General features: G+C 55.6%; 2 protein-coding genes across 2 annotated transcripts; one reads left to right on the forward strand and one right to left on the reverse strand.

Moving 5' to 3' along the window:
* Window positions 1-6,724: 6,724 nt before the first annotated feature.
* SHD (Src homology 2 domain containing transforming protein D) lies at window positions 6,725-12,770 on the forward strand (the record flags this gene model as incomplete). The annotated part of the gene is made up of 6 exons (XM_084250294.1): window positions 6,725-7,021; window positions 8,375-8,480; window positions 8,559-8,747; window positions 10,233-10,356; window positions 11,474-11,593; window positions 12,584-12,770. The coding sequence occupies 6 exons, from the start codon at window positions 6,725-6,727 to the stop codon at window positions 12,768-12,770; spliced, it is 1,023 nt and encodes a 340-aa protein (XP_084106420.1).
* A 1,133-nt stretch (window positions 12,771-13,903) lies between these two features.
* Window positions 13,904-20,839, reverse strand: TMIGD2 (transmembrane and immunoglobulin domain containing 2; the record flags this gene model as incomplete). Its single annotated transcript, XM_084248634.1, has 4 exons — window positions 13,904-14,166; window positions 14,473-14,616; window positions 18,807-19,166; window positions 20,809-20,839. The coding sequence occupies 4 exons, from the start codon at window positions 20,837-20,839 to the stop codon at window positions 13,904-13,906; spliced, it is 798 nt and encodes a 265-aa protein (XP_084104760.1).
* Window positions 20,840-22,143: the final 1,304 nt, after the last annotated feature.

The raw sequence follows: 22,143 nt of genomic DNA on the forward strand, positions 1-22,143 counted from the left end.
TCCGTTTGGCATTAGATACCCAGGTTTTGTATTTTTCACTGTCAGAGTTTAGGAGGTGAAAACCTCCTATTTTGGGGATCTGCTTTCTGCGATGATTCCTCTACTTGGGTACCACAGATGAAGAGGCCAACTGGGAACCTGAGAGGGCTTAGACAGATGTGGGGGGCCTCCCACCCTACTCTTTGACCAAGAGGAGAGGACTTCGGGTCCTGACTTGGTAGCCTGACAACAGTGGGCCCAAGTCAGCTCCTACTGCCAGCTGGTGAGGTTGACACCAGGCGCATAGCTCTTCCTGATACAAATTTGACATCGGATTTGTGGCTCAAAACAGGCACAGCAGAAATATTTACACCATGGAAATTGGCAAATACTACAAGTCATTCTCCCCTGCCAAAATGCCAGTTGTTAAACTGTTCACAGCACAGCATAGCTGATTTTCGCAAACTCAGTATCAGGCATTATGCCTGTAATAAGGCCCATTTAGAAACAGTTAGTTAAGATAAATCATCGGCTTAAGCTATGAAAAGAGATCGAGGAGCTTGGGCCCCTCTGTTCCACTTTGGTTGGTTCTTTCAGAATGTTTCCTGATCTTTCCCTGTACTTTTTGCCACATGATGCACCATCTGTTGCTTTTACTGACTTAATGTTATCCCAACTTCATTCTAAAACATGAGTGAGAAAACAGGTCCGTAGGTCAAACCTGCTCCCTAGCCCGTGTTTGTAAATAAAGTTTTATGGCACACCAACATGCTCACAGCTTCCACTCTACAGTGGCAGAGTTGAGTGGCTAGAATGGAGACTATGCCCTGACAGTCAATGCATTTATAGAGGAAGTTTGCTGGCCCCTATCTAAGATACCAAATTCTGCTCCCCACAGGTTCCAGAGGGAAGGTAGCCAAGACATCTTCCCAGTTTCTGGGCTCACCCTGTCCCTGCAGCTTTGCTGGCTGAGGTCATGGGAAGGCAGGTGCCAAGCTCTCTTTTCTCCATGTGACATGGTGGCTGCAGTAAAGGCAGCATCCATTGAATTTGCAGTAATGACAGCCGAGCTTTATGCAGCAGTCACCATTAGCAAGCTCATTTACATTCCCCGGTGCACATTTATTAATCCATTTGCTCACTGCAAAGATATTAATTAAGCACCTATTATATGCCCAGCACCGCTTTAGCCATAGCTGTATCAGTGAAAAAAGACATGTGATTGTTGGGAGATGGGGTGTGGGTAAGGGAGGAAACATTAATATAATGGTAAAATAGAAGCAAATGAAGCAAATGAGGTGGGTAAGACAGTCCTGAGGTTGTGTTAAGCAGGCTTGTTGATACCCTTGACTCCCTGAATGCTCTGCCTCACGGTCTCAGACTGGGGTCTCAGCTGCAGGCCCAGCTGGGGCAGGATTCTCTCCCAAGCTCTCTGTCATGTTATGGACAGAATCCTAGGTTAAAGCTGCCCTCAGTTCCTGGTCTACACGGAGCTCCCCAACAGCTGACTTCTAAGGAGAAGCTGCTAGAAATGGCTTCCTGTCATCATTGTCATGTTCTGCTGGTTGGAAACAAGCCACATATTTAAGGGGAGAGATTCCACATGGGTGTGACCACAGGAGGTTGGGGTTAATGGGGTCACCTGAGGGTCTACCTGCTAGATCCTCTTTGGCAGTGAGCTTTGCAAGGGGGGTGTCACATTGTTAGTGTGTCCACAATAGCTAAGACTATCCAGCACTCAGCAGGGCTCCGTGAATGTTAGTGGCCCTAGTGGGTGTCTCCCCACTACCTACAGCTGAGATTGCAGCCCAGGGGCCCCCTGGTTCTGCCTGCCCTCCGCCACAGGCCCCCCTCTTCCACTGGAATGATCTCTTGAATTCTTGTTGCCCCAGAGACCTTTATGCTTTCTTCTCCCTCCCTCCCCCAGTCCTGGAAGGCCCATTCTCTTGTTGGGGTTCCTAGGGCTGAGCCAGCAGAGGCAGAGTCACACACATTGGGGTCTTCCATGTGCTAATCCTCTGCCACCTCCCCAACATCGCTGCCTCAGATTCTACCCCTCCCAGCCCCCCCCCCCTCCACTGGATACCCTCCCCTCTGCTCTCTGGAGCCTGCCCTTCCCCCATCGTGGCAGACAGTCCTGGTCCCCACGAGCTCCATAGTGGTCTCTGAGAGCTGTCAGGCCTCATCCAGAATCTCTTCCATCAGTTCCCCTGGAGGCTGCCCGACTGCCTGAGCACATTAGAGAGACTTGGGGGGTAGCCCCCCCCCCCCACTAGCGCCTGCCTGGGCCTGGGCTTCACAAAGGAGACACTGGGGCTTCCTAGGCTTTTATCAAGGGCCTCCCTGTGCTGTCTGAGCTCTCTCCCTGCCCCCGCCCTGGGGCACATGCTCCATTACTGCCACATTTTACAGATGTGGGGAGCTCCTTGACTGAGGGTTCAGAGCAAGTGATGGACAAGACCTGGCTTTGAAAAAAGACTTTCAGTCACCACAGTCCAATGCAGCTTCTGCAGACCAGAGGCCTCCAGGGGCTGAGACATGCCTTCCCCATCAGGTTGGGGGCTCATGATGACAGGGCTACACCTCCACCATCAGATTAGGCATGCTTGAAGTCTGGACCATGCCCCCCACATTGTCCTGGGACCCCTGAAGGCTGACTCACGTCTCCGCCATCAGACTGTGAGCCTGGAAGTCAGGGCCGTATCTCCGCCATCAGACTGGGAGCTCCTGCGAGCAAGCATATGTTTCCTCCACCTGGCTGGTACTTTGAAGGCACATCACGCCTCCCCCATCAGATTGGGCTTCCTGGGCTCAAGTCTTCATCAGATGGGAAGGCCCTCAAGTCAAAAGCCTGCCTACCCCACCAGTCTGGAGCCTAGTAAGTAGCTGACCCTATCTCCTCACACTGGGGACTTCTGAGGGCCAGACCATGTCTCTTCCTTCAGACTGTAAATTAGGAAAGGCAGCTTCTAGGAGCTTCCAAGTGCAGAGATTATCTATCCTAATGACTAGGTATTCCTAAGGCCCAAGTCTCCTTCTCCAGATTAGGAGTTTTTTTTTTTTAAGATTGATTTATTTACGCATACAAGAACTGGGGTGTAGGCCAGAGGTGTGGGTGAGAGGATTCACCAGAGACAGAGTGGGGAACAAAACAGGCAGATCTACTGAAACACACTGCTGAGGGGAGCAGCAGATAAGTCAGGAGAGGTCTGCTATGCCATGTGGGTCACCTCCTTGGCTGGCTGGGGTGGCTTCATAGTGTTGCTGGCATCTTAACCCCGTGCCACCAGGGAGGCCCCAGATTAGGACATTTTAGACCCCACCATGGGCCTTCCCAGCTGGTCCCTCTCCTCCTATTCTGGAGCCTTGGAACCCATCCACCCTCCAGTGTTGGGGACCCAGGGGGGCTGCTCCCTGAAGCAAGGATGAGGGGACTGCAGGCACAGTCCCTAGGCAGGAACCATCTTCCCTGAGATCCCCTACACACTAAGCATATATTGAGCACCTACTGTATACCATGTTATAGGTCATCACTCAGCCATGAAAAGGGGGGCAGCTCTGACACTCACTACCACAGGGAGGGACCTTGAACATGTGATGCTCAGGGAGAGAAGCCACATGGTGTGTGCCCACTGATGTGAAATGTCCAGAACAGACACAGCCACAGACAGAGAGTGGGTTTGTGGTGCCAGGGGCTGGAGACTTGAGGAGAATAGGAAGTGACTGTTAATTGGGTACAGGTTTCTTTTTGGGGTAATGGAATGTTTTGTGATTCATGGCAATAGTTACACAATCTTGTGAACATACTAAAAAGCATTAGAATGTCCACTTTCAGTATACATTACCTCTTTAAAAAAGAATGCACCTCAGGGTCCTCCCTGGTGGCGCAAGGGGTTAAGCATCAGCACTATGAAGCAATCCGCAACTAGGGCGCTGACCCACATGGCGCAGCAGACCTCTCCTGGCTTGCCGCTGCTCCCCTCGGCAGTGTATGTCATTCAACCTGGCATCTCAGTACACTGTCAGCAGAGGTGAGCTGTGAGTCTCCTATTTTACAGATGGGAAGAGCCCAGGTCATTACTCAAGTTTAGGGGGCTGAGGCCCCAGAAAAAGCTTCACCAGAAAGGAGCCCTGGAAAACCCCACTCGTTTTGGGGGGGGGAGTCCCCTCAGCCCAGCACCCCCAGCCCGCTCCACCTCCTCACCTTTGTTCTGCAGCCATCAGCCATAGGTCAGAAAGCCAGAACCCAGGGGTGACGTGGCTATTTGAGATCACCCTTTGAGGCATTGGACCCCAAGCCTAGCTCTTCTCACCCACCATCTCTGGCTCCTCCACGCGCCCCCCTCCTCCACTGGGGTGGGGTAGGGAGGACAAACCCCAGAGAAGGAGAAGCCAGCTCAAAAGCGCAGGGAAGTCAAATGCCGTTTGATTCTGCCTCGGGGCCCCTGATTGCTATTCCTGACACACACTGTAATTAGAAGGCCCCTTTCAAATATTTATACCTCAGACGCCGCATATTTATCTGACAGAGAGAGGCCTTGGATTTGATGAGATCTGTCATCAGCTCATCGCTGAGCAGGGAATTGCCTGGCGTCTGACAGAAAACAGGACAATTACCCACCTTGCTCCCTGGCAGACCCCAGGGGTGCTGCCTGGTCTCCAGTTGCCAACCGGAGAGAGGGAGAGGGCGGGGTGGGAGCTGTGCGAATGCGCTAAGGTGGGGAGGACCCAGCTCAACAGGTTCGTGTAGGGCAACGCAGATGGAAGCCCCTGCTTTGCCTTGCCAGCTCTGGTCCTCAGTTTCCCCACCTGGAAAGGGAGCTGACAGCATGAAAGACTCTGGGGGGTTTTGGGCGCCACCCCAAGCCGGGCCACCTCCTGGCATCCAGGCAGAAATAATCTGTCAGGTGGCTGTGAGCAAGTCCCTCCCCATTCTGTGCCTCAGTTTCCCCACCAGTAGAATGACAAGGGTGGGTGATCGCTCACTCCTGCCCACACTTCCTCAGGCGCTGCTGTTCCCGTTAGAAACCGGGGTCCCCACGACAGAATTAGCTCTGATTTCTGTCGGGTCCTTCCTCCCCTCTAAGCCACAAGCACCTGCCTACCCTGGGCAGGGAGAAGGGAATCTGGGGTCCCAGCCTTCCTGACCACCCCCTCTTACTCCAGCCATAAGGGGGAACTGAACAAGCTCCCTATGGGGAAAGAAAAAAATGTGCTTTTGCTGGAATTCGTAGCCCCTTTTTCTTCTCTCACCCCCCCAAACCTAGTAGTGTCTTGGCCCCTCCCCCACAGCTGCCACGGCCAAGAGACAGGCAGGACAGGCGACCCCTCTCCGTTCTGACCCCCCCAGCCACAAAAGGACAGATGCTGCGGCCCCGCAGTCGCTGATAGCATCTCCCCTGCCCGCCAGCTGCCCCAACCCCCAAGCTCCGCACAGCGACGGCCCCCCGGGGGAGGACAGAGAAGGGCCCTCTTGGGGGAGGAGCGGCCACGTCCCTGCCCCTCCCCTTGACCTCTGGAGCCATCTCCGCACCCCCAAACTCCGGCCGGCTTTGCGGTCGGGTGCCCGTTCCGTTTCCATCAACAGTGGTCAGTGGCCACTCGCCCCCCTGCTGGGCAGCCGCTGCCCGCCTGGCGGTCAAGTCCGGCTCCCCCCGCGTCGGTCCCCGCTCCCCGGCGGGGTCCCCCTCCCGGTCCTCTCCCTCCCGACCCCCGGCAAGGTCAACCGGTGCCGGCTCCCTCGCCCGCGTCCGCTCGCTCCCGCCGCCTGGGTCCTCCGGGCGGGTGTCCAGCGGCCGCGGCCCCCCACCCGGCCCCCCGGCGGCGGCTCCCCCCCGCCAGCAGCTGCAGGTCCCCGTCACCTGGAGGGGCGCGCGGGGCGCGGGAGGGCGGGGGCCGCGGGGGGAGGCGGGGAAGGCTCAGCGCGTTGCCGGGGACGCGGCCGCGGCCGGTGGGTGCTGGGGCGCCGCCGGGGCGCCCCCCACCCCCAAAGTGCCTCCTCCCGGGCGCGCGCGGCCGCCGGCGGGTAAAGTCTCTCCGCGGGCGTGAGGGGATTGGAGGAGGTTTTATTTCCCTTTGTGCCGGTGGCTGGGGCCGGCTCGCGGCGGCCCGGCCGGGGCAGCGGGATTGGGGCGCCCCCCGCGCGGAGAAGGGGGCAACAAAGGACGCGCCGGGCCGAGGTTCCCGTCCCCGCGACCCAACTTTGCGCCCGGCGCCCGCGCCCGGGGTGAACCCGCCCGCTGCGCCGAGAACCCGGGCGTCCGGGCTGGGCCAGAGCCGGGGCGTCCCCCGCGGCGCGCTCCCCGAGCCCCCAGCCCAAGGGGGGTCCCGGAGCTGCCCGGGGGCGGCGGCGGGTCGAGTCGCGCGGGGACAGCGCCGCCCGCGAAAACTCCGCGCGCTCTGCGGACGCCCCTCGCCCGGGCCGGGCCGCCCCGCCGCCCGCACCCCCGCACCCCCGACCCCCCGCGCCTCCTCCCGCCTCCGCCCTTCCGGAGCCCGGCCGAGGGGGGCTCCTGCCCCTCCTCCCCTATTCCTCCTTCCTCGGCCCCTCTTCTCTCCCGGAGCCAGCCCCGCGGCTCACCTGAGCTCTCTCCTCCCACCGCGCCCGCCCCTCCCTCCCCGCCCCCCTGGCCTGCTCCTGCCTCCACCTCCTCCTCCCGGGGTACTCCGCCAGGGAAGGGCACCTGGAAGGGGGCATGTGGGGCCGCCTCTGACAGTGGCTAGGTTTGAGGTGACGCGCGCCCAGATGGCCAAGTGGCTCCGAGACTATCTGACCTTTGGCGGGCGGAGGCCCCCTCCGCAGCCCCCCACCCCGGACTACTCGGAGAGCGACATCCTGAGAGCCTACCGGGAGCAGAAGGATCTGGACTTCGAGGACCCCTACGAGGATGCGGTCAGCCGCCTGGAGCAGGACCCTGCGGGCCCCGCGGACTCCAAGGGCCCTGGAGAGGCCAAGTACGACTCTCCTAAGCATCGGCTCATCAAGGTGGAGGCAGCTGACATGGCCCGAGCCAAGGTCTTGCTGGGCAGCCCTGGGGAAGAGGTGCGTGGCTATTATCACGGGACATGGGGTGGCCCCGGGATGCGGGGTGGCGAGGGCAAGGCTGGAGCCTTGGATTTCGGGTGCTTGTTTTATGTGTGTCCCCAGGGGTGAGCCAGGGCACCAGCCAGACACTCCCCAGTTCTGCTTGGCGAGTTTAATGTCTGTCTCTTTGCAATGCACTAGGCTGGCCGCTCCCCATACCTCTCGGATGGCCTCTGCCTTGTGGCCCAGATCCCCCACTCTTGACCCCTCTCCCCAGCTTCCCTTCTTCCTAGCAGCTGGTGAGTCTTTCTATAAGAAATCTGAACACATCTCTCCCCTACCAGGCCCTCAGACATCCCCACCACTGTTCCTTGCCCTTTCTGCTTTAAACATCCCCATTTTACAGAAGTGGAACCTGAGGCTCACAGAAGAAAAGCAACCAGCCCAAGGCCACAGGCTTTGGCTCATTAGAATTTGAACTAAAGATGTGCATGCTCTTCTCAGTATCTTTCCTAGAAGATCAGGGAGTGAACCCCAGGTCCCTAGTCCAGGCAGAGAAGAATTTGCGGTGATGAGACTGTAGGTCAGTGATTGAGATCACAGAGAAAGGTAGGAAGATGCAGGACTCAAGGGTGCAGACAAGCGGGGATCAAAATACGACCTACATGGGGCCTCCCTGGTGGCACGAGGGGTTAAGACGCAACTCTATGAAGCTATCAGCAGCCACTGCAGCATGAATTCCATCCCTGGCCAGGGAGCTACCCACATGGCGCAGCAGACCTCTCCTGACTCACCCACTGCTCCCCTCAGCAGTGTGTTTCAGTCAGTCTGCCTGTTCTGCTCCCCACTCTGTCTCTGGTGAATCCTCTCACCCCCCCCACACACACACCTCTGGCCTGTACCTCAGCTCTTGTATGCATAAATAAATAAATCTTAAAAAAAATATGACCTACTTGCTTATGTACTGTGTGACCCTAAGCAAGTCACTTACCCTCTCTGTGCCTTGGTTGCCTCATCTATAAAAAGGGAATTACGCACTTACTGAGTGTTCGTATCACAATGAAATATTTATACAACATTTAGCATTTAGAATAGTGCTGGAACCTGATCATTATGAAGACGGAAGGAGGGGCCTGGGTCAGGGAGAATCAGAAGGACGTGGAGGGAGAGACAAAGGGAAGGTGGTGTCTGTTCAGCAAGCACTTGTGGGTGGTAGAGAACACCCCCAACCCAAACCCCCAAGTCCCCAAATAGAACTGCTTGAAAGTTATGTGTGGAAAGGCCTAGAGAAGGCAGGCCGAGGGTGTTCCATCGCTCAGAGCTAGGCATGGCCCTTGAGTCCCTGTCCCCTTCCCTTCCTTCTCTCTCCAGTTGGAAGTGGACACTGAGTACTCGGACCCCTTTGATGCTCAGCCTTGTGCACCACCTGCAGATGACAGCTACATGGAGCCCTATGATGCCCAGCGGGTCATGAGTGGTGAGTGGACAGTTCTTGAGGGAAGGGGCTATGGCCCCAGATGGGAATGACAGTTGACCAGTGTTCTTGGCCTCTCAGAACTGCCATGCAGGGTTGTGCAGCTGTATGACACTCCCTATGAGGAGCAGGGCCAAGGGCCAGCAGAGGAAGCTCCTTCAGGGCAGAGGCCTCGGCAGAGTCGGCTGCCCCGGGAGGATGAACGCCCAGCAGATGAATATGATCAGCCCTGGGAGTGGAAGAAAGATCACATCTCCAAGGCATTTGCAGGTGCTTCCCCAGTACAGGTCCTCACCTCTGAATGCCCACATCCCCCAGTCACCTGCCATGTTGGCAGTTTGTTAATTCTCTCTAAAGTGTGAATGACTGATGGTTAGAAATTTCCCAGGAGAATCTGTATCTTCCTTGGAAACCGAAACACTGTTTAGAGTGCAATGAAACCTGCTCATCCTGTAAGTTTAGTGCAGGGATAGGCTTTGGTGTCTGCTAAACCTGGGATTGTGTCACTTATCTGAGCAAGTCATTGAGTTTCTCTGAGTCTCATTTCCCTTACCTGTAAAATGGGAATCTTCAGAGTACTTACCCCACAGGATGCTTGTAAATTGAGTAGTACAATGTGCTCAATTATACATAATTTCTATTTTTTTTAAGATTTATTTATTTATTTATACAAGCACTGGGTATAGTCAGAAGCACGGGAGGGTGAGAGGATTCACCAGAGCCAGAGCGGGTAACAGAACAGGCAGACTGACAAAACACACTGCTGAGGAGAGCAGCGGGCGAGGCAGGAGAGGTCTGCCGGGCCATGTGGGACCCTCGCCGGTGGCCGGGGATCAAGCCGGTGCTGCAGAGGCCGCGGGCAGCTTTGCAGCCCAGCAGTCAACCGCTGCGCCACCAGGGGAGGCCCAATTTCTTTTTTTTAAAAAAGATTTATTTATTTATGCATACAAGAACTGGGGTGTAGGCCAGAGGTACGGGGGTAGGGTAAGAGGATTCACCAGAGGCAGAGTGGGGAACAGAACAGGCAGACTGACTGAAATACGCTGCTGAGGGGAGCAGTGGGCGAGACAGGTGAGGTCTGCTGCGCCATGTGGGTTGCTCCCTGACTGGCCAGGGATTGAACTTGTGGAGGCCCCATACATAATTTCTTAGTAAATTTTCTTGGGTAGCATTTCACAGTAACTGTCATTCGGTGGCGTTAGGGTCAATTCCTGAATCAGAAAGCTTGGACAGGTCTCTGAAACTCAGTTCCCTCTTATGTAAAAGCCATAAGGTCAGCTTCAAGAGGACCTCCCCTGGTGGCGCAGAGGTGAAAGACCCACATGGTACAGCAGACCTCTCCTGTGTCTCCCTCAGCAGTGTATTTCAGTGGATCCGCCTCCTCCACTCCCCACTCTCTCTGGTGAATCCTCTCATTCCCCATACTTCTGGCCTACGCCCCAATTCTTATATGCAAGAATAAATAAATCTTAAAAAAAAAAAAGCCATAGGGTCAGCTTCAAGAAATAAAACACCTTGGACCAAGAAGAGTTGCATGGGCTCACCTTTGCCCTAGAATTTGTATGACTGAGAGGGAAATTGGGGCTTCATGCCTCAGTCTACCCATCTTGCCACCACTCCTGTCCTCTGATTGAGTCATCACTCATGGAGCTGCCCAGCCCTTGCAAGCCACCTGATTTGTTCATGGCTACACCCCCTTTTTCTGAAGGTCTCAGGTAGGTTGCACTTAACCCTCCTCTCATCCCGGCCCTCTAGTGCAGTTTGACAGTCCCGACTGGGAAAGGACCTCAGGCGCAGCCAGGGAGCTCCGGCGACACCCGCCCAGAAGCCCCCAGCCTGCTGAGCGCGTGGACCCCGCGCTGCCCCTGGAGAAACAGCCGTGAGTGTGGAAGCGGAACTGGGGACAGCCCACCTGAGCCCCTCTGGGTCACTTCCCAGCTACAGATTCCTCGGGTTGGGGAGGGGGTGCAGAAGGGGCAAGTGGAACTTTGATTCATTCATTTTTTCAACTAATCGCTGAGCGCCTGCGCGCTGCGGGCCGGACACCTAGGTAGGGGCGAAGCAGAATCAGATGCAGGCTCCCGATTCTGGGTTCAAATTCCTGCTCTGCGCCCCTGGCTGTGTAGCTTTGGACAAGTGACTTAAGTTCTCTGAGTCTCCAGCTCAAAATATTAAAAAGGGGGATTTCCTCCCTTTAGCTGGGTGGGGAGAGCAGAGACAGAAATTGTTCTCACACCCACAAGATTTTTTTTTTTTTTTTTTTGTGGGACCCTCGCTGGCGGCCGGGGAATGAACCGGCGCTGCAGCAGCTGCAGGCAGCCTCCCAGCCCAGCGCTCAACCGCTGCGCCACCAGGGGAGGCCCTGCACAAGATCTTGAGGCGCACAAGCTGGCAGGGTCTGGGTCTGCTCCCTGTCCCTCAGTGAGCCCCCAGAGCCCAGCCTCCTGGGGACCAGGGTGTGTTTATCACCGCCCCAAACCTCTTAGATGGCCTGTACAGAACTGGCTCATTAGCGTGGAAACCCAGCGTGAGACGCTGTTTTCTTTTCAATACAAACAACCGCCAGGCCTCTGGCGCTCTGTGTTTGACACCTTGCGCACGGCCGGCCGCTGAGCCTCCCTTTGATCACGTTATGAAATAGTGAATAAAGCATGGTCCAGGTGAGTGGGGAGACAGGATGCGGTGAATCTCATGAAAGGGATTGAGGTTGGGGGATTAGGGAGGGAGGTCAGGGCACTTGAGGGGGGCTGTGAAAGTTGAGGTGTAGGTGTTGATTTGGAGGGAGAGGCTCCCCCTTGACTTTCCAGGGTAACCATGTCTGCCAGACCTCCAGGCCCCTCTTGAGAAGCCCAAGGCAACTTTTCCTGCTTGTTTCCTCTGTGCTGGTTGTGCTGGCATGCGACCGCGGGGTTTGTGCTGGCATGCGATGCGACCTCGGGCGACCCTGATGTGTTGGAAGGTGGACTCCCCTCCTGAGACCCCTGCCCCCCGCCCAGGTGGTTCCATGGGCCCCTCAGCCGTGCCGATGCCGAGAACATCTTGTCACTCTGCAAGGAAGGCAGCTACCTGGTGAGGCTCAGCGAGACCAGCCCCCAGGACTGTTCCCTGTCCCTCAGGTGAGACCCCAGCCCCCTGGAGAGACAGAGGGTCACAGGTCTGCAGGTGACATGCTTCACAGTTCATTCTGTGGGCGCACGGGTGTGGCTGCAGCAGCCAGCGGGTGGGGTTGCTGGGGTCAGAGCGAGGCTTGCAGGCTTGATAGGCAGGACTTTAGACCAGTGGGCGGGGCTCCTAGGGCGGCCTGGGCTGGCCTGGTTCCAGCATGAGCTGGCTCCCTGCACCTGAGGTCGGCCAGAAAATGGAGTGGAAGCTGTGCAGTAAACCTGGGCCTGAGTAAGAGGGTGAACTAAACGTCCACAGTTGCCCTGACTCCCCTCGTCCGAAACTGAGCTATTTGTGTCTGTCTGGAGCCAGAATCTCGGCGTGGCCCTGTATGCATTTGAGTCTTCTCTGCCTCAGGTTCTAAGTGTGTCTGATCATAAAACATTCTTGAGATTCTGTTAGCATCTGAGTGTGAGACTACGCAAAGGAGGAGGAAGAGGAAGAGGACTTGAAGTTGGAGGCAGATTCAAATCCTGCCTCTGCCACTTGCCAGCCTCAGTTTTCTCTTTGTAATATGAGGCTGTCGCTTCTCGGCCTTTGGGCTAAGATCAGGCGTAACATGAGGCTGATAGTAGCGTACTGGCCAGATGGAAACAAACACAGGCAAGCCGAGAATAGGACCCAGGACACAGGAAGTGCTTCCTTCCTATTAATGATGATGCTAAAATGGTTCCCCACCCGAAATGGAAAGAAAAGAAAAAGACCCCAGATTGAGGGTTCACTAGTGGAGAGCCCAGGATGGGGCGCACAGGGGTTGGGAGTGTTCTGGAGGAGGGACCGGGTGGGACCTCAGCCCTCTGGGGAGACGGAAGACCCCTACCCGGGTGGAACAATCCACCGGTTGGCCCCAAACGTGGCTCCTGGGGGCCATGAGGGGTTGGCCTGAGGGCTGGAGAGTGTGGGTAGTTCCGGGCCGCTTGAGACCCTCTGGTCCCTTCCCTCAGGAGCAGCCAGGGATTTCTGCATCTGAAGTTCACCCGGACTCGAGAAAACCATTTGGTGCTAGGCCAGCACAGTGGCCCCTTCGCCAGCGTGCCCGAGCTGGTCCTCCACTACAGCTCACGCCCGCTGCCCGTGCAGGGCGCCGAGCACCTGGCCCTGCTCTACCCAGTGACCACCCAGATGCCCTGACCAGGAGACTCAGCTCCCTGTCCTGTTGCCCTGTGTGCTGACAGCCCAGTAAACGCTGGAGGTCTTTCCAGTCCTGCGAGAGGCTTGGGTGGAAAGACTTCCTCCCCCTGCCGGGTCCCGGTCGCCATCAGCGCCGCCTTCTCCGACTCTCTCTGCGCTCCCCAATCATGTCTCGAAGCCCACTGCTGGCCAGGAAATAAATAACTTACCGTGTATTTCAAATGTCTTTTCTGGGAGGTAGGTTCCTACGCCAAAGGAAGAAAGGAGACAGATTCTTGGAGAGGGAAGGGTGTCGTGGTCCCCAACAGCTCATTTTGGGGTAGAGCTGAGGTTGGTGCCTGAATTGCACCCACAATTCAGGGAACAAACCTCAGGGCTGGAGACAACAGGGAGAGGGAGGCAGATAAGGCGGGCAGAGAAGAACCAGGAGGCAGTGGACACAGGCAGAAACAAAGATGGAGAAACTGAGGGGGCAGGCTCTTAGGCCCACCCCGCCCCCACGCGCTCCTCTGCCCCATCTGGGCAGGCATCTGAGGCCTGATGCGAGGAAAGGACATCTGTCCCCATGGAAACAGAGGTGGGGGAGGGGAGCCTAGCCCAGCTGGTGTCACTTCAAGGTGACAGTCAGGCAAGAGACCCTGAGGACTGATAAATGCCAGGGGGCCTGGGTCTCCCTCCTGGCTCCTCCCCACCAACCTCCCAGCCCGCCTGGGTGGGCCATACCAGCTGGGGAAGGGATGCTTCCCGCTTGAGGCACTGTTTGGAGGATTGGGGCATCACTTCCCCGCTCACTAGACATGCAAGGACAACAGGGGGGGCTGGTGAATGTCACAGCTCACCACAGTGGACCTCTCCAGCGACCCCTGGAGGCTCTGGACCCCCCAGATGAACCCTCAAATCTCTTTAGCACCCCCAAATCACCACAAAGTCTGACTTTGCTTTTTTCATGAGCTTTTATTGACTGTACTGGGAGCAGGGGCAGGTCCAGGGACTGGGTGAGGACAGTGACCTCGGGGTGAGTGGCTGATCCCCCTGGAATAAGTTACATTTTCACGTGCCCACTGGGAGAGCCTCACTGGATCTCCGGGGATTCCAATTCCTCTTTCCACTTAAAGGAACCTTCTTGCCTCTGGCTACCCATAGGGCCCTGGGTCGGGGGAGATTCTGCCTGCAGGGATGGGGGGTCTGGGCCTGGGCCTGGGGCTGGGGCATGGGCTGGGGGCTGGAGTGCGATTCTGCGGGGGGCTAGGAGGCCGGGGGAAAGAGGTGGAATAGAAGCTCTCAGCCTTCTGGTCCTCCCTGGGGATGTCCAGCTGCTTCCTCCCCTCTGCAGCCCCCACCTCGGTCTTCCGGGCCCGACGCGGCTGGCGAGGCACGTTGCTGTAGAGGGGGTTCTCTGGGAGGGGAGGGGTGAGCAGAACAAGTGGGATAGTCACTTGAGAGCCTGACCTTTCCAGCCCCCCTCTGAGGGCTTTGTCTCTGCTTCTGAAAACGTGATTTAGGGGCCAGTCTTCTCCATCTATTCTCCTGTGTCCTGCCCGCCCCGCACCCCCTCCTTCCTGAGGGGCAGGTATCGGGTGAGGGACGCGTCCCACCCGCGTCACCCGACTGCAGATCCCGCCTCCGCCGCAAGGGGGCGCGCTCGCCAGCGGCCAGGGCGCCCGCGGGGACCCCCCCTCTGTGTGGCTGCGGGGGTGGTTACCTGCCTCCCGGTGCCCGCGGCGGCGGATCCAGATCCCCGCGCCCAGCGCGATCGCTGTCAGGACCACCAACACGCACCCCGCCAGCAGCGCGGGGTGCATTCCTGGAGGAGGTGCTGAAGTGGACGTTTTGACTGTGATTAGGTCTGGAAGAGAGACACTAGGGCAGGTTCACCTGGGAAACTGGAGGTTTGGTTCGGGTGCAGGAGCTGGCCATCTGCAGAGAATCTATGTTTGGGGGCAGGGGGTTACTCACCTTCGGGTCCCAAGCTCCTGCATCCTCCAGGGTGAGGGTTCCCCCTCCCATGAGGGAACTCAGGGTCTCCGCCCCCACCACACACTGAGTTTGGGTAGGTGTTCCCTCTGAACCTGCTTCCTTTTCTGAAAAGTGAGCTTTTTATTTTGCTGGGCTTTTGTGAACTCCCATCTGTATTTTTTTCATCATGAGCTCCAGCATCCTCAGCATGAGGCCTACTGTAGGGTAAAGAAAATGTCAGGCTTTTCTGCCCTCCCGCCATCAGGATAGATGATGGATCCCTGCGGTCCTGAATGCATGCCTGATGGCGGGCACCTGGAGTGGGGTGTGGGCAGAGGTAGATGGGATTCACTTGGGCTAAGACTGGGCTTTTAAGGGCGGCGTCATGGGGACGCCAGTAGCAGCAGCAGAAGCTGAAGAGAAGCCAAGATCACGGGAGAGCCCAGATAGAGTGAGGATTTGCTGGGGGCTGGGAGGCCTGCCAGCCTCCCAGTACCCCCAGCACCCCTGCCTGCCACGTACCCGCTGAACCCCAATAAAAACCTGCAAAAAACCACTGAGGACTCTGACTGCTCCTTTACCCGGTCTGCATGGGATCAGAAAACCTGCACTGTGTCCATTGCTGCCTTTACACCTACCGTCCCTGTCATGAGCCCAACACCCGCATAATAGGTGCCATCACCCCCATCACGAACCCTATCCTCCCACCAGGAGCCCCATCCTGACTCCACCCCACCCCCCATATAAGCTCTATCATCCTGGCACAGGATCCATCATCCTCATGGCTCCTATTTCCTCTGCCTCTACTCTGTGCCAAGCCTATTTTGCATACAAGGAAACTAAGGACCTGAGAGCATGAGTACTTTCTGGGGGGGGGGGGTGTCACACACCCAGGCACCAGCTGGACCCTGCTCTGAACAAAGGCATTGCTAACCTCAGTTTCCCGCTCCTTCCCTGATAAAAGGGGAAATATGCTTACGTTGGCTTGAACACTTGAATCTTGCCAAATCAGCTCCATAGACTTAATAGGAACCATTTATGTTTATCAGGGCCACACTATGTCCCAGACTGTAATAAACGCTTTATGTATAATCACTTAAAATTCACCTAACAGCGCAGAAAGCACCGTTAGCTGCATTTTGATAGCTAGGAAAACCAGCTCAGAGGGGTCGATTTACTTGCCCGAGGTCACACAGCAAGTGAATGGCTGAGTGGGGATGTTGTTCCAGGTCCCTATAATTGACACGAACCCCAGACAAAGGTTCCTTCTGCTGTGAATAAATGGGGCTCAGCGGCCCCAACCCCTTCATCTTGCAGACTCAAAAGCTGGCTGCTGTCTGGGTTGGGGGTGGGTTGGCGAATGGCTGTTGGGAGGAGCAGATGCCAGCTGTTTGGCTCTGGAACCGAGCCCGCCCCCTCTCTCGCAGCTGCCAACTAAGCACAGCCTAGTGCCAGGCTACCCCGCCTCTGCTAATTGGTAATCGGCACCCTTGTCACGAATGGGGAGGGGAGCAGGCAGGACAGTCACAACACCCCACCCCAGAGGCAGGCCGTGGGCGGGTCCCCCCAGCTGGGGAGGGGAGGCCCGGGCTTGGGGAGGGGAACCCGTGCAGTTCTCCATTCTTCCCGATAGGGGGCAGGTGTGTGCCGGAGGCCCTCGGGAGCCACCGGAAGAACTGGAGCCTGGTCTCCTGGGTCGCAGGACTTGGGGTGTCCTGCACGGGTTGGGGGCGCGTGAGCTGGCTCTTGAGCAAGCCGGCTGCCGGGATGCCCGGCTCGCGTGTATCTCTGGCCAAGCCTTGGTTCTTTGCTGTCTCACCTGTGAAAGGAGACAGCTGATCTGGAGGTTCCTTCCGGCTTTGCGAGGCAGTGGCTTTCGATTCTGGATTCTAGAATTCTCTACCTTAACATGCGCTCAGATGGCAAAATTCTAAGAGTGGTATTTGAAGTGCTTGAGAGACTGCAGTTCTAAGGTTCTAGAATCATCCATTCCTCTAGTTCAGTGTTTCTCAACTTTTTTCCATTTTCAACTACCTGAGTTTAAAAAATATTAATTTGTTCTCACAAAATTTTAATACCACAGATAACACTAATATATTGTAAAGTTGATTATATTTATATTTGTTTAATTTTATACTTTTTATTTAATTTTATTTTATTTCTTGTGGGACCTTCGCCTGCGGCTGGGGAATGAACCGGCGCTGCAGAGGCTGCCCGCAGCCTCGCAGCCCAGGGCTCAACTGCTGCTCCACCAGGGGAGGCCCAATTTTATACTTTTTAAAAAAGATTTATTTATGCATACAAGAACTGGGGTACAGGCCAGAGGTGTGGGGGGATGAGAGGATTCACCAGAGACAGAGTGGGGAGCAGAACAGGCAGACTGACTGAAATACACTGCTGAGGGGAGCAGCGGGCGATTCAGGAGAGGTCTGCTGCCCCATGTGGGTAGCCCCCTAGCAGGGGATCGAACTCATGCAGCAGTGGCTGTGGCCAGCTTCCTAGTTTGTGTCTTAACCCCTTGCACCACCAGGGAGGCCCTAATTTTATGCTTTCTATATAAAAAAGAGTAAGATTTTCTTCGCTCACCAAAGCCCAGTTGTTGCCTTCTTAGGCGTAGTGCATGCTGTAATTCTTGGAGGCGAGCATCCTATGTCCCTGGGATTCTAGAACTGCAAGAGTCCATTCTTTGGGTTGAGGTGGTGGTATTAGGAGGAAAGCCTTTGGGAGGTGGTTAGGTCATGTGGGCAGGATTATCCCTCAGGTTGGGATTAGTGGTTTAAAAAGGGACCCCAGAGAGACGCTGCCCCTTCTACCATGTGAGGACACAAGGAGAAGATGGCCTTCTGTGAACCAGGAAGGAGGCCCCCACCAAGTCTGCCGGCCCCTTGATCTTGAACTTCCCAGCCTCCAAAACGGTAAGAAATATTTTTCCATTGTTTATAACCTACCTGGTTATAGTGTTGCTGTAGCCTGAATGGACTAAGACATTGATTGAGCTCTTCAACTAGGATATGCACTTTTCTTGTCTGTAGGAGGTATTTTAGTAACACATTTAAAAGACACTGGAGGTCCTCCCTGGTGGCCTAGGGGTTAAATCTCATGCTGTTACTACCACAGCCCAGGGGCCTGAGTTTGATCCCCTGGCAGGGAGCTGCCCACAGGGTGCTGCAGACCTCTCCTGTCTTGCCTGCTGCTCCCCTCAGCAGTGGATTTCAGTAGATCTGCCTGTTCTGCTCCCCACTCTGTGTCTAGTGAATCCTCTCATCCCCTGCACCTCTGGCCTACAACCCATTTCTTCTATGCAAAAATAAATAAAAATTAAATTAAAAATAAAAGACACTGGAATTGTGTTTAACCAAAACTCCGGAAGTATATGCATTCGAGAGTCTTTATGATTGTGATATTCTGGAACAGGGCTCAGCAAACTACCGCTCTCGGGTCAAATGCAGCCCGCTGCCTGCTTTTTAAAATAAAGTTTCCTTGGCACCCAGGCCTGTTCTTGCAGGCACTGTCTATGGTGGCTTGCATGCTGCAGTGCAGAATGACAGAGTTGCAGCAGAGAGACCTTCAGGTCCTTTACAGAAATAGCTTACCAAGCCTCCGCCTTGAATTATAAATGTCTGTATCTGTGGTTCTGCGATTCTAGAATTTGATGTGCTCGCGTTTCTAGGGTTTTTGTTCTTAAAAATCGGATTTGGGGCCTCCCCGGTGGCGCAGCGGTTGAGCACTGGGCTGCGAAGCTGCCCGCAGCCTCTGCAGCGCCGGTTCGATCCCCGGCTGCTCTCCGGCCACCTGGCGAGGGTCCCACATGGCGCGCAGACCTCTCCTGCCGCCCGCTGCTCCCCTCAGCAGTGTACTTCGTTAGTCTGCCTGTTCTGTTCCCCGCTCTGGCTCTGGTGAATCCTCTCACCCTCCCGCGATTCTGACTGTACCCAGTGCTTGCATAAATAAATAAATAAATCTTAAAAAAAAAATGGATTTGAAGAATTTAACGTAGGTTTCTAGGAGTTTGAGATTCTAGAGTCTTAAGATTCTGGAAGGTTCTAACTCCCCAGCTTCTCTCCTCATTTGCTCTCATACCTGTCTCCACCCGGAGCTCCATGCCACGGCCCTTGGCCTCCTCTAAAAGGGGTATCTCCAAGGTCGCCCTGCACACGTAATGCCCGCTGTCATTGACGTTCACGTGCTCCAACCGCAGGGTGAGTTTGTCAGGCAGCTGCCAGGAGAACTGTCCCCGGAGCCCACAGATCTGCTCTGTGCTGTTATGGGTGATGAGTGACTGGCACAAGGTAACATTGTCCTTGGTCCACGTAGCACGGATCTTCTCCCAAGCCTCGGTGTGGGTCACATGGCAGGTCAGGGTCACCTGGCTGCCTGGCGTTACCACTAGCAGCTTGGGTCCTTGCTGCTGCACATTCAGGCCTGTGGCTCCTTGCAGGTCTAGGGGACAGAGGCAGGTGAGGAATTTCTCAGAATGCCCATGTGTGTGACTTACTCTCCTAGCACGCCTGCATTGCTGAGGGACTTGGCTTGCCTGAGTCTTTGCAAGGTGACTTCTCGCTGAAGCTCAATACCCTGATCTGGGACGTGGGTCTAACTCTCTGCACTCCACGACATGTCCAGCTCTCCACCATACACATATCACGCTGTATATACCAGGCCCTGTTCTAGCCACTATGGACCCAGACACAGATGTGAGTAAAATAGGAAAAAACTCTGCTGAAACTGACAGCCTGGGAAGAGAGACATCCACAGGAAGTCGTGAAATGAGAATCGCCACGGAGGAAAGGAACGGAGAGTGGCAATAGAAGAAATGATGAATGAGGAAGAATCTACTTATCCAGAGTGGTCAGGGAAGCCTTCTCGAAGGAAGTGACATCTGAGCAAGGATTTGAATGATAAGTAGTAACCAGTCGTGGGAAGGAACAGCATTCTAAGCTGAGGGAATAGCTCATGCAAAGACCCTGAGGCAGGACCAAACCTGGCTTATTGGAGGAACAAAGAGGAGGCCTATAGAAGTATCCAGGAGAGCAGAGGAGGGAGAATCAGAAAGGTCAGCAAGGGGCGGCTTGTACAAGCCTTGTCGGCCACACGGATGGGTGTCGTGGGCGTGGGGAAAGGAGGGCATTTGCTACTTATCTGCGTGTGATGGGAAACCAGGGAGGAAACATGGGCCGATTGAGGTGGGTTTTTTTCCTTACATCGTCATTCATTTTTGTGCAGTAATTCGTTTCTCCCCTCAGACATAGTCCCCACAGTTCTCCTGCCACCTTGTCACCTGGGAACCATCACCATAGTCCCTTGTGCTCTTCCCTGCCCTGTCTAGACCCTTCATCCTAACTGCCGTGGTGAGAACCCACTTTAAAGTGGGGGTGGGGGTGTGTCAGGAGGTGAGATTCTAGTTGAGCAGTAGTGGGGACCGGGCCAAGGAGAGAGGTGGTCAGACTACCCGTGGAGGGGGCCCCAGGAGACCTGCACGAAGCCTGGAATTGGTGGGCGGGACAGAGGGACGGTGGTATTTTCCCAAGGTCTGAACCCGAGGGACTGTGTGCCTGGGTGGTGGCTTGTGATCCAGATGGGGGACAATGCGAGGTTGAGTAGAAAGAGTTTGCTTTTGGCCAAAAGAAGTCTGAAATGCCTGGTGGATCCCTCAGAGGAAACGGGTTTGCATGAAATTCCTGTCATTGGAGATGCAATTGCAGCTGATGCTAGAGGAAGCGTGTTCCAAACAGAGGGAACAGCAGGAGCAAAGGCCCAGAGGTGGACTCAAACTTGGTATATTACAAAAAGAGAAAAGAAAGGAAAGCCAGCTGGCCAAACACAGGGAGAGAGGAAATTTAGAGGAGGCAGAGACGAGAGAGGCCAGAGGAATCGGGCCACAAAAGACTGGTGTACAAGTCATGGTTTGAATTTCATCCTGTGGAATAAAATGCCGTTTGAACCTCCTGAGGTTCTGCATTTCAAAGGACTGGTCCTATTTAGCAAAGCGGAAAACTCACGTTTAGAGGGGCTCTAGCGGGAGGGGCCGGCAGCTGGGGTGACGGACAAAAAGAGAGGCACGGGGGAAGGTCCAGGTACTCACCCCAAAACTGCGCCAGGAGCACCAGCACCATGCCCGGAGACCCCATCCCTGACCCTATAGGCCCCCCTCTCCCAATTGGCGCACCTTCCTCCTTCCCCCCCTCCCCATTCGACAGACTTCCTGCCCCCACCACAACTCCGCCCCCACCACAGAGGCAGAAGTGACAGGGGGGTGAGACACACCAGGCGGAAGACATCTTGTGGCCAGTGTTGCTTGGGCCTCCACCTCCTCCACCTTGTGCCTCAGTTTCCCCAAAGTTGTGTTGTTTTAAATCTGAAAGGTAGTTTGCATGTGTGGGTGGGGGTAATGTATCCCAGTAAGTAAACTCTTTCTGGAAAATTCTACACAAACACCCCTAGGCTAGGAGGACACCATGGAAAGACAGGTGACACAGGTGAGGGAGGGTCACAGCAGCTGAAGTCTGAGGGGCGGACTGAACAGGAGAATCCCAGCCTCAGTTATTTCATCCAAAAATGTCTTCCTTTGAGTTTCAGAGACAGATGTGAGGGTTTCCCTGACCCCCACAGAGAGAAGTTTGGGGGTTCAGTTGAGGGGGGTTGTAGTATCTGGAGTCTTCGAGGGGGTTCACCATCTCCAGCACTGTGTCTGTCATCCCGAGGCAGGAGGGGGAGGACTCCTGTCTCACACCTCCGACCACAGCATGACCTCCTTTCTCACTCAGATAGAAGGAGGCCTGGTCCTTCGCGGAACTGCTCTGTTCAACCACGGGAGGCCTGTGTGGTGGTGCTCTGCCCACATAACCCCAACACACATACACTTGCCTGCTAGTCCTTCCGCCTCCTTTGGACTTTCTGAAGGCCCACATTTCCCCCCACCCTCTGCCAAGTGGCAACGAAGGAAATACTGAATCGATTCAGCACCAGAAAAGACAGAGCTGGACACACACATCCCTAGCAACGTGAATACTAGTCTGGCAGGCTTCTAGAGATATCTGAGCTTGGGGCTTTGTGAGATGTATAGGGGTTCGATTGGGATGCGAGGAGGGAAAGAAGCCATTGGAGGCTGAACATTAGCTTGGGCAAAGGTCTTGGTTTTTCAGGTGCCAGGTATTGGGGGTGGGGTATGGTGGGATAGAATTCCAGTTTGAATAACCGCCTAGGCGAACAAGCCGGGGCACTATGGCACCCAGAGAACTGGAGATGGGTTCAAGGTTAGGACTGGGGTTCTAAAGCCCAGGTAATTAGTCTGTCAGCTTCAGGCTCTCTCTCTCCAGCTCAGACATCACAACCTGATAGTTCCCAGACTCTGGGGTCACAGCGGGTGGCGACTCCGGGGCGGGACTACATTTCCCGGCATGCCGCGGCCGGCGCGCCT

This window comes from Talpa europaea (assembly GCF_964194135.1).
Source record: "Talpa europaea genome assembly, chromosome: 12".
NCBI classification, from domain to species: Eukaryota; Metazoa; Chordata; class Mammalia; order Eulipotyphla; family Talpidae; genus Talpa; species Talpa europaea.